This window comes from Polyodon spathula, chromosome 9, assembly GCF_017654505.1.
Source record: "Polyodon spathula isolate WHYD16114869_AA chromosome 9, ASM1765450v1, whole genome shotgun sequence".
Taxonomy (NCBI): domain Eukaryota; kingdom Metazoa; phylum Chordata; class Actinopteri; order Acipenseriformes; family Polyodontidae; genus Polyodon; species Polyodon spathula.
In genome coordinates this window covers 8,970,253-8,992,779 of record NC_054542.1, presented here as the reverse complement: position 1 = coordinate 8,992,779, position 22,527 = coordinate 8,970,253, and the positions used below count along the sequence as shown (strand labels likewise).

The 22,527-nt window shown below is 35.9% G+C and overlaps 1 protein-coding gene across 1 annotated transcript in view; it reads left to right on the top strand.

Annotated features, from left to right (window-relative positions):
* Positions 1-20,599: 20,599 nt before the first annotated feature.
* Positions 20,600-22,527, top strand: part of LOC121320404 — a 33,160-nt gene continuing 31,232 nt past the window's right edge. Inside the window, exon 1 of the mRNA XM_041258697.1 lies at positions 20,600-20,703. Coding sequence (XP_041114631.1) covers positions 20,655-20,703 — 49 coding nt within the window. The 5' untranslated portion in view covers positions 20,600-20,654. The remainder of the gene's footprint in view (positions 20,704-22,527) is intronic.

Here is a 22,527-nt window from a genome sequence, read left to right as displayed (position 1 = left end):
TCCCTTGCCTCAAAGAAGAGACTGAAATGCTGGAAAGGGAAAACAGATAAACAAGCAAGGGGGCAAGGGGTCTCCCACCCTGGCTATCAGAGGGCCACCTCAGAGCAGTAGAGGCTGCATGGCTGGATGCCGAGGCTGAAACAAGCTTTGTTCTCCAGCGAGGAAGACTGAAACAGATGAAAAGAAAAGAGTGAGCATGGGAAAAAGACAATTTGAAAAAGAGTTAAGAAGCTTTTTGGTCAGGGGTCCCCCTCTCGTTTCACTTGCCCCCCAAAGAGAACCCCTGCGACACAACTGCAAAGGAAAAGAAATAGAGCTATATATATATATATTTATATTTTATATATATGTTTCCTCGAGTGAGAAATCCCATCGAAGGAGAAATGAAGATAGCGACTCCCGTTACAATTAAGTCCACATCTCAAAGGAATTCTCAATAAAAGCAATAGTCTGTATTTAAACATATTAAAAACCACAACAATGGCTTACGCATTTCAACCCATAGGTTTTCCTCAGAGCACAATAGATTTACTGAACAAAGGAGCCACCTCCCTCTAAACAGCATGAATAGCAATCATAATACATTTCAACTGGTCATTCACTCACACGTTAAAAATCAACACTACCATCTGTGGGGGATAGCAATCAATTAACTCCAAACATTTTACAACTATCATAGAATTTGATTATTTTTACAATAAGAGTACAAGTGCATCAAATTGCATTCCTCATTTGATCTTTCAAAAGAGAGCAATCAATTAATCTATGACTGCAATTAAGTGATTCATTTATATATATATATATATATATATAGAATCTATACCTTGTGACATTACAAATATATATATCAATTAATCTATGACTGCAATTAAGTGATTCATTTAACAAATGTACAATAATTACTATATATATATATTGTACATCTTATATATATATATTATATATATATATATATATATATATAATATATTATATAGACCATGGGAGGAAACCTCTGGTGGTCCCAGCGGAGAAATGGCCCCAGCTGTGCTTACTAGCAATACTCTAATGGGCCAGAAATATCAGGGAGAATGAATGTAAGACTCTACTGCAGTTAAAGACCATGGGAGGAAACCTCTGGTAGTCCCAGCGGAGAAATGGCCCCAGCTGTGCTTACTAGCAATACTCTAATGGGCCAGAAATATCAGGGAGAATGAATGTAAGACTCTACTGCAGTGAAAGGCCAGCGATGCATTTTCTTTTTTGATGCCATGCTCGTTGACACAGGTGGAAGGAGTGAGGGCAGCGGCCACGTAGTCTTGGGTGGACGCGAGAAGACTGCGCAGGGGTGAATTTAATTGACAGATCCTTTAACAGAGGAATATGCAGGGGAGGGAGATTAGTTGAAGGAATGTTGTGCCGTAACAGTGGAGAGAAAGCGTGCCAGCAGATAAGGATGCAGATCTGGAAACAGTAGCAGTGTAAAGATTGGCAGCAGGGCAGGTGCAACAGGAATGGCAGAAGTGATGGCCGTGGCTGGAGCGGCTGGTGTGGAGGGAGGGAGGCTAATGGTTCCAGACGAGCGATCCAATTTTTAAGAGCAGACGATCATTGACCTATCACTTTGTGCTATATGGCTGGTTAATTGTAAGACATTACAATATATCTGAGATGTTCAGGAGCCAGAATCAGGTTTATTTACAGTCTGGTTAAGAACTCAAAGTACAGGCTGAAGTTGAACCACTCTAAGGGCAGTCTTGATGAAGACAGCTGGTGTGGTGCAGTAGGATCTCTGTAACAAATCAATGTGCAATGAGCGTCAGCAGATTAGAGGTGATCAGCTGCATGCATCACATATAGTACGTGGACAACCACTGTAGCCCCATAAACAGGGATGGCACATCTGTATCATTCAGGAACACTATATTACAGGTGGTTTCACAGCAAAGGTAATTTGTTGTTGGCCATTTAAATCACATGTAAGTGCTAAAAAAAACTATGGGAAATTGAAAAAAAACATAAAGAAGAAATAACTCAGTTGGCCCTGCTTCAAAGTAAAGGTAGAATGCAGGTTTGAGACCGATCACTACATATTCCATGCTAAAAAAAGTCATTCAAAACAGAAAGAACATATAGATGTGCTTTTAATGTGAAAATAACAACCTTGTTTGTATATAGACTTGGGAGTATCTTTGGAAAAAGACCTACACTCCCATGCTGTCAAAAGGAGACTCATTATGTTTTTTTTTCGATCGATACTCTGTCTACAACACAGCTCCTGGACTACTGCCATCTTCAGTAAACCTATTTATATTAATGGATTTTCAGAACAGAAAACAAAGATTTACTGCCTTAATGTGTGTTGTTTTATTATTCCTCCTATAAATAGGGTAAAAGAAAACCTGTATTAAATATATATATATATTTTTTTTTGTATGATAGATGATTCGTTTTTAAAAATAAACCTTAAGAAGATTGCAACGTTTAAGCTGAATTGTCATCCACGGCCTGGAACAGATGGCAATTAAATATAATATTAAGTCAATATTTAATATTTTTAGTCCCCATCTGAAAGATGGGGTTGGTGTCTGGTTTAGTTTACACGATAAATAAGTATTAAGAAGAGCTGGAAATTTGTTTTATTATAACAAGTCATCAGTGTCATCACGTTACTGAAAAAAAGTAACTTATTACTCGTTATTTGTTTCTTCAGTAAAAGTGTTGTAATATAACAAATAAACAACTCTAAATAACGTATTGGATATTGGGTTTTAATTTTGGAAAAATTGACCACCGGCAGTATAAAACCAGTACCTCATGGCAAGGCAGTGCTCTATACACAGCAATCACACAGTCATCCAAAAAATTGTATTGGATTGAAACACATACTATCACGGTTCCTTCATCTGTACTTTGGGCCAAATTCACAAAGCATTTCCTCCAGTTCTGTATTTGCCCCATAGCATTGTTTTTACTTCTAATGTGTGTCAGAACATGGATTTCCTTTAGCCTGATTGGTCAATAGGAGGTCTGTGGCAGGCTGGCGAGTGGAAAGAGGCCCAGAGACAGACTGCAGTTCAAAAAAATAACTATTTTATTATAAATAAACACAAAATAAATGTGCACAAGGGCAAAAACAAAGCAATATAAACACAAAGAAAGACAAAAAGCAAAACTTACAAAAATAACAATTTCCAAGCTGGGCAATGCCTTCACTGGATTCAAACTTTCCAAACAACCAAAAAAAAACCCCAACCTGCTTCCTCAGCTCCCTCTCTCCAAATGAGAAGTAGAGGCCTCCTTTTATGTCAGGTGGCTGGGCACCGATTGATCGTTAATTAAACTAACCATCTAATCAACCCCAGCCACCTGAACACAATGAACCAAGGCAGGTAGGGGAAGTTAACCCCATCCCTGCCAATTTAAAAAGGGCAGAGCTTTGCTCTGCCACAAGGTCTCTAATCCCAAGTAAAGCACTTTGAATGTTATCCTTCAAACTAGGTTTAATCTCTGTTCCAAATCAATCCACCATAAAATTAGTTCATTTCATGTTTGTAATTGACCTTGTTTTCTACTGGATTAAATACACTCTCCATTATAGTACATGCCCTCTGAATGTTATCTTTCAAATCATACAGACCAAAGGCTGCTTCATCTGTGTCCTATGTGTGAAATCTAGTTGAGTATATAAGCATATAACCATAATAGCAGTAGCAACCAGTCTGCAGGTTAGATGACAAGTTGTAGAAATCAAACCCCTGAATGCAAATGGATTGCGTTCAGCAACTGTATGGCAGCACATCATAACAACAACAGGAGGCTTTGAATAAACTTTATTAACTCACTAACATGTTACTAAACAAATGGCACCCCTCTGTCACGCCTTCTTTTGCTTAATTATAGCTGTAGGTGTTCCAAAATGTATTTATTTTCATATTTCAATGACCAACTTGTAACAGTGATGTCACAATAACGGCTCTGTCTATATGTACAGTATAGATACATTTTCATACGTTTCATTTCTTACTGTTTTAATATCCTGTTATATGCGTTCACTAACCTCGTCGATTTTGTTGTTTCTGTTTAAATCATTAACACTGGAACTGCCACAGTTACATTCATACCTAAAATTGCCACAGCCAGTCATTATGACACTTACATTTTAAACAATATAAAAATAAAAGACAAACTATGAGATACAACGCAAGTGTTTTATTCAAGCACATCATATCGAACATCTGCACAGCCGAAATGCTGCATTTAAATGAAACATTAAATATAAAAGGGGTTAATTTTCTAACTTACCACATATAAAACACTTATTTCATAAAATGAAAAACTAGAATAAAATAAACACTTCAAAAGAAACTGTGTTTAAACACGTATATTGTATGTACATACAAAAATGTAAAAACCAAATCATTTTTAGATTTAAAACGAAAGTAACATGTTTCCTCTTGCATGTGTGACTCGGTGCAGCACTGCATCCAGGCTGAGCTGCGGCAGCCTGCTGCTTTGTAGTTTTCTGATCGAAATGTTTCTGCCGAAGTGCTGTGGCTACATTAAGATAAAATCTCACCTACTGATATTTTCCCAGGTGCATTCATTGTACAAAACAAAGGAATTGATGGCTGCCAGACACGCAGAGTAATTTCAATTTGAAAACCTCAAATTGTCAAAATGACTGCCGTGGCAGTTCTAGTGTTAATTACCAGGCTGATTGACTAATGTATTTTCACTAAGAAGTGAGGTAGTTTTAGAAACGACCATTACAGTGGTGTCTGAAATGACAGTCTGACTTGAAGCCTTATATATATATATATATATATATATATATATATATATATATATATATATATATATATATATATATATATATATATATATATATACTTTAAGCACAGGCCAGCTGGTCATGTCTTCTCTCCACTCTCCATCCTCTCGTGCCCACTCCTTCTCTTCCCTAGCCCCTCTGTGGTGAAACCAGCTACCAGAGAACTTCAGGACTGCTCCGTCTCTCACTGCCTTCTGCCACATCCTCAAGACCCACCTGATCAGACCGCACTTGTAGATCTCTTGATCTACCCCTCCTACAATGCAGTGGACTTACCTGACCTACGCACCACGTTACTGGATCCTCAGCTGATGCACTATCCTTGCACTATTGCGCTACTAATATGTCATTGTAGATATAACTTGTAATCCTAACTTGTTGCATTCTATTTTATTATATTTTAGTAGTATTATTTGCACTTACTGTAAACTATACTGTATTTAAATATCAATATTGCATTGTAACCCTGTACTGCCCTGTAAGTCGCCTTGGATAAAGGTGTCTGCCAAATAAATAAATAATAAAAAATAATAACCAAAAGCTTTTCATAAAATAAATAAAACATGTACATATTAAATAACGATTACATGAAACATTCCCTTCAATGCTTTCTGTCTATAAACAACCAGATGCTTCCCCTAATGAATAACATGCTTGAAGGCCGCACTCAGGAAGGGAAGCAGTAACCATAACAGGAGCTTTTTATGATCAGATTTTTATGAACCTTATTATCAGTTTAGTTTTTGTTGTTATAAAATACAATAGTTTGTTAAAACATGTATTTCTTCTACAACTGCATGTCAGACCTACATGCAAGCAACAGACAAGATGTATGCAATTATTTTATTAGATATAACTTCTTTAAATAGTGCTGTATACGTCCCCTAGACTAAGTTACCACAGCCAGTGTAGAGGAACATGTATTTGCTGAAGCAGACTATCAAATACCCTCTCATGACTCATTTAGAATCACTTCCCTTGACTAAGTTACTACAGCCAGGCTCTGTTCACAAGTGAAATGAGAGTGGTAGTCTCAACTGAACCCCAGTTGAAAATAATATGATATGGTATGACAAACTATCTTGCATTAACAGACCATAATAGTTATCCATTACAGCATTGGATTTACTTTATTGGGTTTGCTAATGTAAGCTCTTTAAGGATAGGATCTTGTTTTATTGCAGGGGTAAGATTTTCTTAATCCTTGTCCTCTGAAGAATTTTGACTTCTAGACAATTCTTCTGACGTCATCATCTTTATCTGAGATTATATTTAATGTTTAACTAAACTATTTGTGTATGTAAAAAAAAAATGTGTTCATATTTAAAAAGGTAAATGTAAATGTGAAAATAGATTTAATCGGCCATGTAAAAAATTGGAATATTGCTGCATATGAAAACATCCAGTACTAATCTCTATACAAAACACATGCAGAAAAATGTCTTATTACAGTGCCTATAGTAAGTATTCACCCCCCTTGGACATTTTCAGTTTGTTGTGTTACAACCAGAAATCTTGATGCATTTAAATTGTTTTTTTTTTTTTTTCCCTTTGATTTACACAACCTACTCAATACTTTGAAGAGGAACACTTTGTTTGTTGTGAAACAACAGTTAATGAAAATAAAAAAAAAACTGAAATGTTTTGGTTAGATAAGTATTCACCCCCCTGAGTCAATACTTGGTATAACCACCTTTGGCAGCAATTACAGCAGTGAGTCTTTTGGGGTAAGTCTCTACCAGGTTTGCACATCTGGATTGTGCAATATTCGCCCATTCCTTTTTGCAAAAGTTCTGTCAAGTTGAATGGGGATCGTTGGTGGAGAGCAATCTTCAAGTCTTGCCACAGATTCTCCATCGGATTCAAGGTCATACTTTGACTGGGCCAATCTACAACATTCACTTTTGAGTTTTTAAGCCACTCCAGTGTCACTTTGGCTGTGTGCTTGGGGTCATTGTCCTGCTGAAAGGTGAATCTCCGTCCCAGTCTTAGGTCTTTTGCAGATTGAAACAGGTTTTCCTCAAGGATTTGCCTCTATTTAGCTCCATCCATTTTGCCCTCTACCCTGACTAGCCTCCCAGGCCCTGTCTATGAAAAGCATCCACATAGCATGATGCTGCCACAACCATGCTTCACAGTAGGGGTGGTGTTCTTTGGGTGATGTGCTGTGTTGGGTTTGCGTCAGACATAACGCTTTGCATTTAGGCCAAATCGTTCAATTTTTGTTTCATCAGACCACAAAATCTTTTGCCACATCTTTTCAGAGTCTCCCATATACCTTTTTGCAAATTCGAAGCAGGATTTTACATGGGCTTTTTTTCAGAAATGTCTTTCTTCTTGCCACTCTTCCATACAGGCCAGATTTATGGAGTATCTCATTGACTGTTGACACATAGACAGTTTCACCCATCTCAGCCATGGAACGCTGTAGGTCTTTCAGAGTTGTCATTGGCCCCTTGGTGGCATCTCTGACCAATGCCCTTCTTACCCAGCTGATCAGTTTGGGAGGTCGGCCTGCTCTAAGCAGATTCTGGGTGGTGCTGTATACCTTCCACTTCTTAGTGATCGACATGACTGTGCTCCAAGGGATATTCAATGCCTTTGAAATCTTTTTATACCCCTCCCCTGATCTGTGCCTTTCCACAACTTTATCCTGGAGTTGTTTTGAAAGCTCCTTGGTCTTCATGGTAGTCTTTGCTTTGAATGTACTACCCAACTGTGGGACCTTACAGAGACAGGTGTATTTAATCTGAAATCATGTGAACCACTTTTATTGCACATAGATGGACTCCATTCAACTTATTGTGTAAATTCTGGCAATTGGTTGCACCAGAGCTTATTTAGGAGTGTCATAGCAAATGGGGTGAATACTTATCTAATGAAGACTTTTCAGGTTTTTATTTTTAATTGATTTTTTTCACACATTGAAAGTAGGTTCAGTGGGTTGTGTAAATCAAAGGGGAAAAAAAATCCCATTTAAATGCATCAATATTTCAGGTTGAAATACAACAGTGAAAACGTCCAAGCGTGGTGAATACTTCCTATAGGCACTGTATAACCTATTGTTTCATTTTGAACTAAAAGTATCATTGGGCTAAAAGGAAAAATGAACTGGTATAGAGTACATTAAGATTTATTTCAGTTAAAAAAGATATGATTGTATTATTTACAAGTGTGTTTTCTGCTGCAATGTACACATTCAGCCGCCACAATTGTATAATTTCCATTCTAGAAATATTATAACTTTAAAACCCAGTATAAATCATAACAACACATGTGATGAATTTGACCTTGAACTTGAATTAGATGTTTTCTCTTCCTCCTTTATAAAAAAAATAAATAAATACCATAGTAAAGTTAAATAATAGGTAATTGTCACAAAGACGGCTGAGTGGAGACGTCAGAACCAGGAAATGAATACACAAAGGCAGGACATGGCACTTTACACCAAAACAAAAAGACTAACAAAACAAACACGGTAAGCAGATCGACACACTAACCAACACGTTGAGTTTAAATAAACAAGTATCGTGCTGGTCCCACCAGCACGCAATAGCAATTGATTTTAAACTCTTACTCTTTCTCTTCCTCTCACTCCCGTTCCCTACTCACCGAACACCCAACCCCGAGTGAGTAAAACGTGCATCTATATATATTGTTGTGCTGGGATTCAATTACCAATTAATTATTCACTTGAATCCCAGCACATAAATTAATTATGTGTAACCTCATGCTCACATATTAACTACTTTAAATGCACATGAAGTGATGTACAATCCCGTGCCTAAATACAATTATACATTTTTAAACACATGTGAACCACATGATATGCACATTTTATACTTGCTCCTGTCACACAGGTCAACCCTGCTTTATCAAAAGCAGTGTGAAATTGCGTACCCAACCCGAAATACATCAGGTCCTGCCCTGGTAGGTTCTGACCCAGGTAGATCATGCTAGTGTGAAAGGGGCTTATCACCTCAATGACAGTCATAAATCTTCGATTGGTATCATTCTCCTCAAGGTGTCTGTTTTTGTATTTCTTGCTACTTTTATTGAGATAAGCTGGTTAATCATGGTCCTTGTATCATCTTTTTATGTGGCCAGCTCTAGGATCTGCACAAGCAGCTGCTTGAACTGCTCCATGATACCATGCAGCTGGCCTTGAAGAATGTACAGATGCATAGAAGTACACAGATCTGTAGGGATATGCAATATTCAAACGCCGCTAGTCTTGCTTTTAATCAAAACAAAGCATGAAAACTCTTTTAGGTAAGATAACATTATAATTATGAAAAAGTATGATTGTGCAACACTGTGAACGTTAAATAATGATACTGGGGGCCCAATTTGCATGATGTGGCAAGTCTCTAATTCTAGGGCAAAACATGTTTGCCCTTGATTTTGATAAAAAAAAAATAATAATAATTGGCGCAAACGGGAACAAACAGCCTTTGTCCTGGAAAGTGATTTTGGTGACTTATTTGCCCTGTCCTTTTCTGTCTGAGTTAGAGCCAGTGGTTAGCATAACATTTAAGATGTGGCCTTATTTGCATGTTAGCTTTGAGTGATTTCTGTGACAATGAAGACAGCGGTGACTGCGTCTCAAAATAAGCGGTTAAGGGGAGGTTTATTACAGTTGGTCTCATTATGCAAAGGGAACAGCAAGTGATGAAAGTGAGAACACACATTTTCCAAACAATGTTCTATATATATATATATATATATATATATATATATATATATATATATATATATATTATTTTATTATATCTAAATATATCTAGTTCTTATATTTTAAAATAAACAATAAATAATATATCTGTGCGAACGGGCCTTGTTAACTTTAAGGCTGCTCTGAAAAACATATATTTATACGAAAAAAATGCAGACAAATATATATATCTTACTTCATAATTACAGTAATTTATTCCAAAGTGTTTTACATTTGAATATGTATGTAATAATTTTCTGTGTAGGGCCTTTGGGAACTTGCATATGTTTCAAACCCCACACAGGTAGAAAATATTCTCTTAAAAATGCATTATCTGGAGTACATTATTTTATACAGGTATGGACTTTATATTATTTAAGGAAACAGTTTTTCTTTGTCAGAATTTTTCATTAATATATGAAGCCAGTACAGATCATTCTGCCTGTAAGGTGTCACTTTGGAGACGTTGTAAAATCTATATCGAAAAGATGTGGTTGATACTTAAACTTCAATGATATTGTGAAAAGTTCATCCTTTTGAATGATGTATTGGATTAGAAAATAACTGAATTTATAACGATGTATGTACTTTCATTTATAAGCATAAGTAACAAATACCCCTAATATTATTTCTCATTGATGTTCTTTCTGTCTATCTGTGTTTGTTGCAAGCTGCCATATTATATTACAATGACGTGAGGAAGTGGAGTTGCTGCATCAGAACTACAAGAAATTATCTATGAGTCAATTAAAGCCAGAGGAATGGAGAAAGGCAACATATGAACTAGACTTTCATTGCTTTTGCACCATATAACTAACAGACTTTCTAAAATCAACACAAATGGTCATAACTCTTTACCCCTGGCAGATTTCAAAACGGGTCATCTTTGTTCCAGTAAAAATACAAATACAAGCTTGTAGCCACATGGATAAACTAACAGTTGGTCTCAACCTTGTGTGAAAGATTGCAGCACTCACTAAAACTCACTAAAGCCCGCCACCTCCCTCTCAAACTCTAAAGGAGTCATGGTTGTTTTATAGCATGTTTACACTTACAACTCGGACCTGAACTAGTTCAGAGTCCATCAGTTTAGAGCCACCCATCTGCACTTGAGCACAGACCTGAGCCATCATTGCGCATGCTGAACTGTAGTGTGTGTCAGATGACCTCATATCCACCACCCCTTGCGTGAAGCCATTTTCCATCCCCAGAACACAGAGGAAGTGTTTAACTCACCAACAAGCCTGTCATTTGTGTCACTTGTGTGTTTCTACTTCAAGGTGGTCATTCCCTGCTAATTAATATTTAATTTTGATATCGGAAATGGAGCGAAGTATTGAAAAATAGATCAGTTATTACCATTTAAACATGTGACACACAAATTATATAATTGGTAGTGCTGTGATGGATATAATTAAATAAGTGCTATGCGTAGGTCTAAAAGCACATTACTTTTTAACAAAAGAGCTCTATTCACCCCTTGAAGGGAACCTTTCATTTTCATAGCGTAATGGTTTGTTTAATATTATATAGAAGTACCAACAAAACCGAACATTTCATAATATTGATACATATCAAAATATGATCACAGGTTACATTTGTAGATATGTGGGAAAATTTGATTCTGACAATAAAGTTTTGCGGAAACTAGGCCTGTTACACATTTATCCCACATGAATTATTAAATGTCTCACATTATAGCACAAATATAAAAGTCTGTTTGTATGTTTGTCTCTCTCAGCCTTCTGTCAAAGATATTTTTGGTTCCACAAGTGTACGTGGCAAACATAAGCCGTCTCAGGGATCGCTGTGTTCACAGTAGACCAAAAAACAGACCAAAGCTGTCACAGAGCCCCTTCTGGAGCAAGCCACTTTTAGGATGGCTGGAAATGGGACAGCCACTGTATATTTACAAAAAAATAAATAAATAAATAAATAAACCGTCTCTGTGTAAGAGCTAGAGTAAATGGTATTAGAAAGTGGCTGCTCTTGTGAGTGATATGATTTCAGTATTGGCGTGTGATACATTAAAATATTATGTGGTTTTCAGTTTAAGAAATTTGCCATGGTTCAACATTTGGCTTTGTGCATATCCACTGCTGAAGATACACTAGAAATGAAATAGGTAGATGAACTTTTTCACAAAGTGGTGGAACTAAAACTGACCTACAGTTAGCAGTTTAATGGTAATATTTTGTTTTCATTTCATAGAATAATATTTACAATTGAGAAGCATGTTTTAAAATGGCCTTTGCTGTGTTTTAAACTGAAATGTTCATACATTTATTTTATTCATTCTGAGTTACTGCAAAAAATGTTTCTTTTCTTCCCGTCTATATAAAATTAGGATACATAAAATGTACAAGTAGATGACATGGCTTGCCACAATGTATAAAGAGAAGCTGGGTAAAGAGAGACTAGGACAAAAGTTAATGGGATGGCTGAAAGATAGTGCCAGTTTAATTTAATGATTTCCCTAATACATTGGAGGATATGCAGTAATTGGAAAGTAATCTGAGCAGCTCATGAATTTTTCCTTTTATTGACAGCAATATGTTGTGGGAATTCCTCAGCTTTTCCTTGACTGTATTTGCTAGCACGAGTCGCTTGATGCTTCTACTCACTTTTAATTGTTGGGGCCGTTGATGCTTCATGTATATGTGCGTGTTGTTATTTTGAGTGATTGGTCATAAAATGCCACGGAAGCATTAGTTTGTAAGACACCAGTGCCGGATAAGAAAACAGTGACAAAAACTGTACCCAAATCTGATACAGCGGTCATAAAAGAGAAATACATTTCTGACAGTCATGAAAAAGTCTTCCTGTTTACTCACCAGCTAACAGAATTTATGTGGTTTTTGTGGTACTATGACTGGGTGGCTATCTATAATTGTGTCACCCAGCTAATTTCTATTTAGATAAGCCTAACGACTTGCATACCTGAACCCATTAATAATGATTGTGACCCAGATTTATCAGGCATATTTAGTGAGCGGAAGACGAACATGAACAACAGGCATGGTTTGAATAAGTCTCTATTTCCCCATACAATTTTGAACTTGTTAGCTACTACAATTATGAGTAAACATTAAGAAGATTATTTACAAAACCTGTTCTCTTACACTATATTATAAGAGCGAGCTAATGAGAAGGATTTATGTGGGTTAATTTGTTTTCTGTGTTCAATGGAAGAAAATTCATCCACAGTTTTAGCTGTCTCTTTGAAATGTGTCTACTGTGTACCCAGGAAACAATGAGCGTTGTTTTTGTTTTTCAGATGAAATCTAAAAGTTAAAAGGCTTAGAATGTGCATCTAACAGTTGTGTTAGGTGTACACCTATGGAAAACCCTTGGCACACATTTACAGAAAATAAGTTCTGAACTTGTACTGTTTTAACAAGTTTTGAGGGACCACAATACAGTCCAAATTCTTGTTAGAGGGTTGGCTCATTTCAGTCACTGCTGTTACAGCACACATACAGATGCATGCAGGACTTTGGATAAGGAATGGTGGGGGCTACAGTAGGGAGCTTCAATGACCAGTGCTCATATAAATGTCTGGCAAGGAAAGCCTGGGGTTGGGTTGAGAAAATATCTGAGATCCACAAGCAGCTACAATCACATTTTAGTGGGTTTGCTGGCGTGCCACAGCGATATCTTTACCATTATGTTCTGAGAATGTTCTGTTGATGTATAGTGTATGTACTGGGATGTTAACGTAACAGAAATGTCTGTGCCAGCTCTAACAATGAACCCTAATACAGACTGTAAAATTACTGTTTGGGAATGTAAATATATCTGTCTGTAACTCATGAATATGTACAAAATTCAAATGTTTGAAAATAAAGCAGTTAACCGGTATACTTGACCTGTTCGCACCAGGGAGACTTAATCATTTCACAGCCAATTTGTTTCTGTAAGTAGACAAATATTGGCTTTTGTATTACTTTTTGCATTTTGGTACTGGCAGTTAATCATTTAATTGTTTTCTCAACATAGCACCTTTGCCTTTACCTTTTCTCAGCACTTTTTGCCATAAATGTCCTCATAGAAACCTTCTGAAACTGATGAATAGTCTATTACTCATACCGTATTAGATAAATGACTCAATCTATGCCAGCCGTTAAAGGTTCACCCTGCAGTACCCAAAGACACTTACAATTTTCCCACAGTCTAATCATTTTGTGAGAAACCATTTTTTGACAAAAGTATCTCATAATCATGTATTTAAGTGATTTTTACTCCAGCCCACTTTTTAAGGTTTATGCATAATTGCTGAACCTAATTAAAATGAAACAGTGCATATATATATATATATATATATATATATATATATATAATATATATATATATATATATATATATATATATACACACACACACACACACAACAGATACATAGATAAGACATCAGTTCAAGACATAAGAAATCTTGTGATAATGCATATTACACTGGAGACCATTCTTGTAGAAGTATTTTCTACAGTTGTTAGATTTAAAAAATACGAGAACAAAGATCACTATAAACCTGAAAGCCGCAAGCGTTGAGGTTTACAGGTAAATAAGGCCTCAAAAGGAAACACGTGAAACTCTCCATACACTTTTGTGGTAAGTGCATTTAATGTTTTTTTTTTCTTTGAAAACTATGTGCAATTGTATTTTTATTTCACTATTTTAAATCATGCAGTTTCATTCACTATGTACAGTAAGCCTCACATGTGCAGTTCTGAATGATGCAACATGTTTGATAAAAATCCTACATCTGGTATCAGGGACCACACTACTTTAAAGAAAGCTTTTAGTTGGCAAGACTATCACATGGTCTATCATACTTACACTTCCTAGGCCATTTCACCTCAGCAATTAGGTCAAGACATGTCAGCCATTAGGGGAAATTGCTAATTGTTTATTTACAGCAAAGAAGGCACTGAAATGAACTAAGAAGTGCAAGTGAAACAGAGTACCTGAAATATTTTTAATCATGTATGGTACCAAATGCATATTTTTGAACGACAGACAAGAATGAATTTCTTATCTGTAACCTCTTTCAGACATAGACATAAATAAAAAGCTTAGTGATATATATATCATGATCGACCAACGCAGCGCTAAATTGATGGAGTGTAAAGTAACACTCTGCCATGGCACAAATAAACGAACAAAATGACAAAACAGTGGACAAACAGACAAACAATTACTGTATTGGTGATTCCAGCACATTGTAGCAGTTATTACTTTCTTTTTATTTTCTCCTTCTGTCGTGCATAGTTATGATGTATATCTAGGGTTTATGTTACAACTGTGTCTTCGCCAATTACCATTAAAGAAAATACCCATTATAGCTCATAATGTAATTATTAATCATAATAAACACAATACCTCAATAAGAACTAGCGATTCTGGTTTAATTATCCCTAGATTCATGATGAAAAGAGATTAACAATTCATATTATCTATGTTTAAATAATTCAAATCAATCATAAATGTGTATGTGTGAAGCACTCTTAATAGTTCATCACGCATTGTCCAATTCAGTCACACATTACGTATTCAGTACATGCACCAGCTTCCATGTGGCTAAGTATGCATGTGACGATATCAATATCAATGCTTCAGTTCAGTTACTTGTAAACACACAATATAAGTTTGATACTTATTCTGTTGGTGCAATGTTTAAAACAAAGTCTTCTTAACACAGTCGTCCTCTCTTTAGAAGTTAGTTGGGCAGCGGCACAGTGCAGTATCTCTGTGAAGTCTGTAGGCAAAAGCTTCTGTCATTCCGGAGAGAGACTATTTTCTCCGGGACAGCTTTGAAGATTACATCATTGCGTCTTCGTTGAAGAACTTCAGAGTTTGAGTTAAGTGCGATGAGATGTTTTGAAGAAAGAGCGAATCCAGCGAGAGTCCAGAGAGAGTCTAGCGTACAGAGAGAAGAGCAGAGACGAGCTGAGAGAGTGAAAATTCTTGTTTTGAGTTTAAATAACACAATATATAGGTGTTCCCTTGTACCTGTAAACAAGTCCTTGTCAGTCCTTCCGTGGTTCACGGTATTTGATAGACAGTTGCGTGTCACAAAACAGGGTGTGTTAGAAATGGAATGTATCCGCCTATTTTGTTATCAAAGGATTTTACATTTATCATTTAAACATCCTATTCAATATAACTTTAGTCACATTCATAGGAGAAGCATACAAATTTCAGTTTCATTCTCTATACAAAATTACGACAACAAGTATATAAAACAGATCATAATACAATCAAAGGATAATATTTAAAAATAATTATTAGTTTATAATATTAATTTAAAATACAATAAACACCTCAGATTTATTGGGGAGCATTACTTAAAATAACTATTAAACTCGTGTCCACAAGTTATGTAATTAAAAATGATTCTTAAAGCATTTTAACTAACTTTTAACACAATAATGATACAACTGCATTGTAGCTATAGCTTGCCTTGGTAAGTTTTATGACCCGTTACAATCAGATAACATTTTGGAAGGTGAGCTTCAAAGAGGTAACACAGTTTGTGTTCTGTGCCTTATCTACTACCTTTGTAGTGGATCTGGTTAAAATGTTCTGGAATCGGTGTTAACAACCCAACCCCCACAGCATGCATACAGACAACAGAATTAAATATCTGAGAAATGCTTATATTAAAATGAATTTAACCATAAATTTCTTTGACACTTCTCGCTCCACACCCGTTCTCCACTCATCGAACACACAATCCATAGTGAGTGAAACGTGCATCTATATATATACAGCTGTGCCAAGATTCAATTACTAATTAATCATTCACTTGAATCCCAGCACATGAATTAATTTGTGCAATCCCCGTGCTCACATATTATTACATACTTTATCTGCCTGTGCCTAAATACAACTGCATATTTTAAATCACTCGTGCTGCACAGACGCATTTATATCCCGTGCAGCAATATCTATACACCAACATTAACACGCAACACAGAACACAAATACACAGAGGGGCAGGCACTTGGCCACAAAGACCTATACAAACAATTGTACATAAGCAAATAGCCAGTATTGAGATAGAAGTTCATCCTCAGGTAGATCAGACCCTAAATACTCTCCCTTCTTCTCAGTACTCTCCCTCTGTAATCTGGGTTGTTCAGGAAGGTTAGGAGCATGCAAAGAAATTGTGTATTTGTCTGCCTGCTGTAGCCTTATTGCCCACATTGTCAAAACAGGTAACCCAGCAATAACAGAAGAGCCAGAGCACTTGCAATTTTTATTTTTTAATCACTCTTCCAGCAGTGAGGACAGATCTCAAACCCCAGTGTACTACAGCGGACATTTTGAAAAGAGCTTAAAAACAGACTTTAAAGTTATAAACGTAAAAAGTTGTCAGAACCCAGCTTCTTAGTCTTTAAGGGTGTGAATGTATATTCAGATTCATTATTTAGACTATGAGTTTAGAAAATATAAATGCTAATAGCTGAAGAAAGAAATTTGTACTGAATTAAAACAGTGTGTTTCTTGACCACCCTAAGTACAGTACAAAACTCAAGCAAGGTATCATACATTTTGTTGTACATTTACCAATTACAAACACAATGAAATTGCAAGTGAATTGTAGCATACAAATTAGGTCAGTGCATAGATGGAAAATGCATAGAATAATATATTGTAGCGATCTCGGTTAATGCAGGCAGACAAATCACAAAGGGCGAGGCAATCCACACACAGATGGAGGGCGGGAGCGAACCCGGGACCTCTCGCACTAAAGCATAGCGGCAATACTGCTGTACAAAAGGAACGCAAGGAATGTATATCGGGCTTATGTCTCTGTGTGTGAATATGTCACCTACCAGCCCTGCCGCTGCCTTCCCCCGTGCGTATCTATAAAAAAGACTACACACCTCTACACATCATTATTTTATTGAAATCATACCCCACATTGCAGACCCCTGAGTTATGAGACGCTTTGACCCGGGTTGAGCAAGGCACCGGGTCCCAACCCGGGTAGGTTCCGACCCGGGTACAGCACGCCATTGTGAAAGGGGCTTAGGTACTTTCATCTCAAGGTAATATGCACCATACATTCTGCTTTAGAGTTTCCTTAAAAATCAGGTCAGTCTACAGGATGGAAAATGCATTTAATAAAGAATGTTAAACTAGTTATAAAAACAAGACACAAAATTATACACATCACTATTTTAAAAAGCTCACACAGCAAACCCCAGAGTAACAGCATTCTACAGTAGCCCCCAAATCATTTCTGGCTTTCAAATAAAATGAATACATTATTAATGTCCCCTTAATGTAGAATTGTGATAGTTGCAGAAGTAGGACAAATGCCTGCTTAAAACATCCATAAAGGCAAGAGGTCGCTACCATTGGCGGTGTTTGCTCAACAAAAGCCATAAATACCACATGTATCACTTAGCAAAATTAGCACCATGCTACAAAAAATTATCAGAAAACACAAAGTATTTATACAGGATTTTTTTACATAATAGAATGCCGGGCTAAAAATGGTCTGAAACAGAAATTCAAGTTGGCATAGCAATGCCACTAATCAGTCTCCCTGGAAATCCATAGGAAAACCTAGAAATACAATTTAAGTACTTATTATTGAAGGATAATATCACATAACTCCTCTCCAGCCACATTTTACTAAGTTTACCATGGATCTACTGAATCAAATCTTAACATTATGGATGATAATCAAAAATACTGCTAAATATAGGACTGTGTACTGTGTGGGCCATTTACAAAACCCTGGTTTATGTGTGCAATTGCCACTTTCTTTTTAAACATAATCATGACTGTTTTGATATGTACCAGGTTTTTAATTAACTAGGGGATTACCGCAAGTTATTTTCTTGCCAATCACACAAGCTGTCTGGGGAAAAATCTTCAGTCTCTTGTCTGACGCCACATTGTGCATTTTATTTTGGGAGCAATCGCCCAGTTCACTAATGACACACACCACAATAAGTCAAAACAATCATGATGTTTATAAAGAAATAAAGAACAATACATACTGCCAACTACACAATGCAACGCACTACTTCATATGAAATATGGATCATAGTTTCTTCTGGCTGACAGTTTATTTTTCCGATTACAAAAACGTTTTACTTGCAATCTGTCAACCAAGCATATGTTTGTCTGGGAACTCTACAAGTGAAGTCATGCATAACATGATTTTCATTAACTTGTCATTGCCCCCAGCTACTGTAGTTCTTTCTTTTGTCTTGATGTCCCCAGTGGTATTTTCACTGCATCGTGTTTATTCCCTTTGGTATAAATTAGCAATGAAATATGAAATATTAAGTGCATGCATGAAATACTCATGCAATTAACATGCTGTGTGTTCCCAATCTCATGTGGGATATTTAAGTGAAAAATGTAAACTTGCCTATGCAGAAATAGAATGAAATAAAGTTGCATATCACTGTGGTTACTGCTGTGTAATGAGTGTACTGATTGTAAAATATATTTTATGTAATGTGTGGGATGACGGTTAAACTTATGGCTTGTTCTGAACACTTTCTTTTTACCTTTGACTATTGAAAAATTGGTTGAACATCTGGTCTGCTTTTATGGCACATTTATAAGAAATACAGTACAGTATAATTAGGACTTCTGATTTTTGGTTTTAACTCAAAAAAAAAACGATGAAATACCCCTGATACAAAAAAAAAAAATCAGTGTATATCCAATAAACACTGGAAATGGTTACTCAATTCATGTTGACTTGATCCCTTTGTCAGTGAAAAAAATGAATGAAATGCCTACAAAAAACATTCCCAGTGCAGTTCAGCAATGTCCCGCCTTCCCGACTTGTTGTATCTCACATTGATTCGTTCTGAATACTTCAAATCCACCCCAACTACTGAGTGGCGGCACATTCCTACATTTCTATTGGAGGATTGTAACACGTTTTCGAGATGTTCTTGCGGCGAGACGTAACGGTATATCACAGTATGATAGGTAGTATTTACACGCCCATGGAATTTAAAACAGAATTGCAAATTGAGGAAAAAAGTAAAAAAAAACCAGAAGAATATGCCCGTACCCATGAGGATTTCATTGTGGACATCAGCAAAGGAAAGAAGATACAACTGAAGTGTACAAGTACTGTCGAGTTACTATACATATTACAACAGCAAAAACCTAAAGTAACCAAAAACATTCATACAGTATATAAAAAACTAAAAAAATGTATGATTTATATATAACACGGAAATAGCTAAAAAATAAAACCTGAAAAATGTAGTGAATAAAAACTGAAAAACAGAAGCCCTAAGTATAATAAAGCTGGAAAGCTGGGATTTAGCATTGGTTCTAGAGGCCTGCGAGAAGAATGTCAAACTGAATTGCTCCCTCACTCCTAAGATGGTGGTTTCTCTGGGGCAGGCTTAAGGCATGTTCCCAGGGCAACATACTACCTGTAATGTGTAATAAATAGAGTTCTAGCTAGTTAACCAAATGAAATAGAAAATGAAATACTGTTGTGCAAACTTCAGTATCAGGTTTCAAATTAAGCTTTATGAAATCTTTATATTAAAGTATTAATTAGAACTGAATAATACGCAAACTGTGTCTGTCTACATTATATACCATATGAATAACCTATAAATGTATGCTTCAGCCCTGTAGGTAAGCATTAATAAAGCCATGTATTACTGAGTTATTAATGGCTAATTATAAGGTAGGAACACAAATTCCATATAATTAAAATATAATCTAAATTTAAAAAAAAATCATTATGTATTGATAAAGTATAATATGGAAAGTGTGACTGATAAAGAACCGTTAAACCGTTAAATATCTGATCATTAAATCCCATACAAAAATGGTACTGCAAGATAGTTAGATTTCTTTTGAAGTAAAATAAGTATCTCAGAGGGCAGGGCCAGCAGGTAAGGATGAAACAGCTAAGGGGTGGCACTACATCCAAATTACAACATGTGGAAATTATAATATGTAAATCACACTTCACACACACACACACACTCCCTTTTAGGGTTTGGGGTTTAAAACAAAACAGGAGATGTGACTGTGACCACCACAGTATTTGTTTTGCAGCATGCCATTCTAGCAAAGCTCCAAGGGTGAAGCAGTCTGTTACTCCATCAGTGAATAAAGATGAGTTTCTTCATTTGTCTGCTTTTAGGTGTATTTCTCAATACAGTGGGTAAGTCATTTATAATTGGTACTGGACACAACCACACACCTACAGACAGACATACATACACATTATATATATATATATATATATATATATATATATATATATATATATATATATATATATATATATATAATTGTTCATTTCTGTCTTGTTTTTCTTGTTTTTTAACTGATATAAAGTGATATGAAAAATGTGATTTCTAATATTTAATGAATACATAAATTAAATACATTTACATCTGTAATTGTAAATTAATTTATGGTATTACAATTAAAGTCAATTGAAAATAGTATTTTGCATTAGTAAACTCTAATAACCATGCAAATTATATTAAGAGGTGTCACATGCATTTTGGGACATGGATAGATTACAAAACAATGTTAACAACTTTAATCATTTTTAACCCTTGTTAGCCCACTATTATGCAAACATGGTTAAACGAAACCATAAAACTAAATTTTAATACCTTTAGTGTTCTCATTTAAAAAACAGATCTTTGCATTTTTTATATATATAAAATGTTTAAGGTAACAATCGTTAGTTTTGCAGATTTGCAGTTGGCACTTTATAGGCGGATGTTTAACTGTCAACCGTCATGAGTAAAACTAAATCTCAGTAACTTACCCACCCCCGTCTTCCTGTCACGGAATCGTCCGTTTTGAACTTGAGGAAATACCACAACTAAGGTGTTTACAATAGCAACAAATTCCTGAAAAATGATAAGAATGTTTCAGTATTAGTGTAATGCACAACAGGGCTCCCCCAGTTTCTGGTTTAGCTTATTGTTTATACCAGGGGTGGCCAACCCTGGTCCTGGAGACAACAAGTCAGCAGGTTTTATAGATAACCCTTAATCATCAATTTCTAAAGACTTGAAACAATTAAATTTTGACTAGTTAAGCAGTACTTTTTCAATTGAAGTAGTCATTTGTTCAATTAAGTAATTTAGAGATAATTTGGAAGAAAAACCTAACCATCCTGCAGCTCTCATGGACCAGAGCTAATTTCATTGAACAAGTTAACTTGCTAAATTGATCAACAACTTACATTCTTTAGAAATTGGTGATTAAGGGTCACCTATATAACCTGCTGGACTGTGGCTCTCCAGGACCAGGGTTGGACACCCCTGGTATATACTGTACTAGTGTTCCAGAAAAAAAACAAAGAAGCATATAACACAATTGATACATGTTGTAAACAAAGGTGTTGAATGTACCATATCATCCACAGTGGACTAATTATATGATAAACAACCTACTATATCAGTGTAACTTTTTGTAAAGGTTTCCAAACCCTACATTTAAAACAACTGGAAAAAAATGATATCACCCAAAGATAGATGCCTTTGTAGAATAATATGTAACTGTCACTTTAAAGAAGATTCCCAAATGTTTTACTGAAAACATTACTGACCCACTACTGTATTAACTATTACACAGACGGTAAAGGAAATGGGCTAGCTACTTCAGACGAGACTTGTTAGATGTTGAGGGACTTTCTAATTAGGTCAGTTGCAGAAAGATATTTCCAAACAAAGATCAATCCAAGCAACATACAGTGTTTTGCAGTGCTTGTAAACAAATTCCATTAAAACTTTATAGAAAAAAAAAGTGAGATATATATTTCAATAACTTCCTCTGTAGCGTGTTTCCTTTATAGTGGTTATTGAGTCCACAGGCACAGCATTTGTAGAAAATGATTTATAAGACAACAGGTACTCTGGGAAATTGAGTGCCCATGGATCCTGTTTTACAATCTGCAGTACAAGTTTGTGTATCCCCCAGAGGCTGGTATACTATAGCATAAGTTCAAACACTTTAGTGTGTA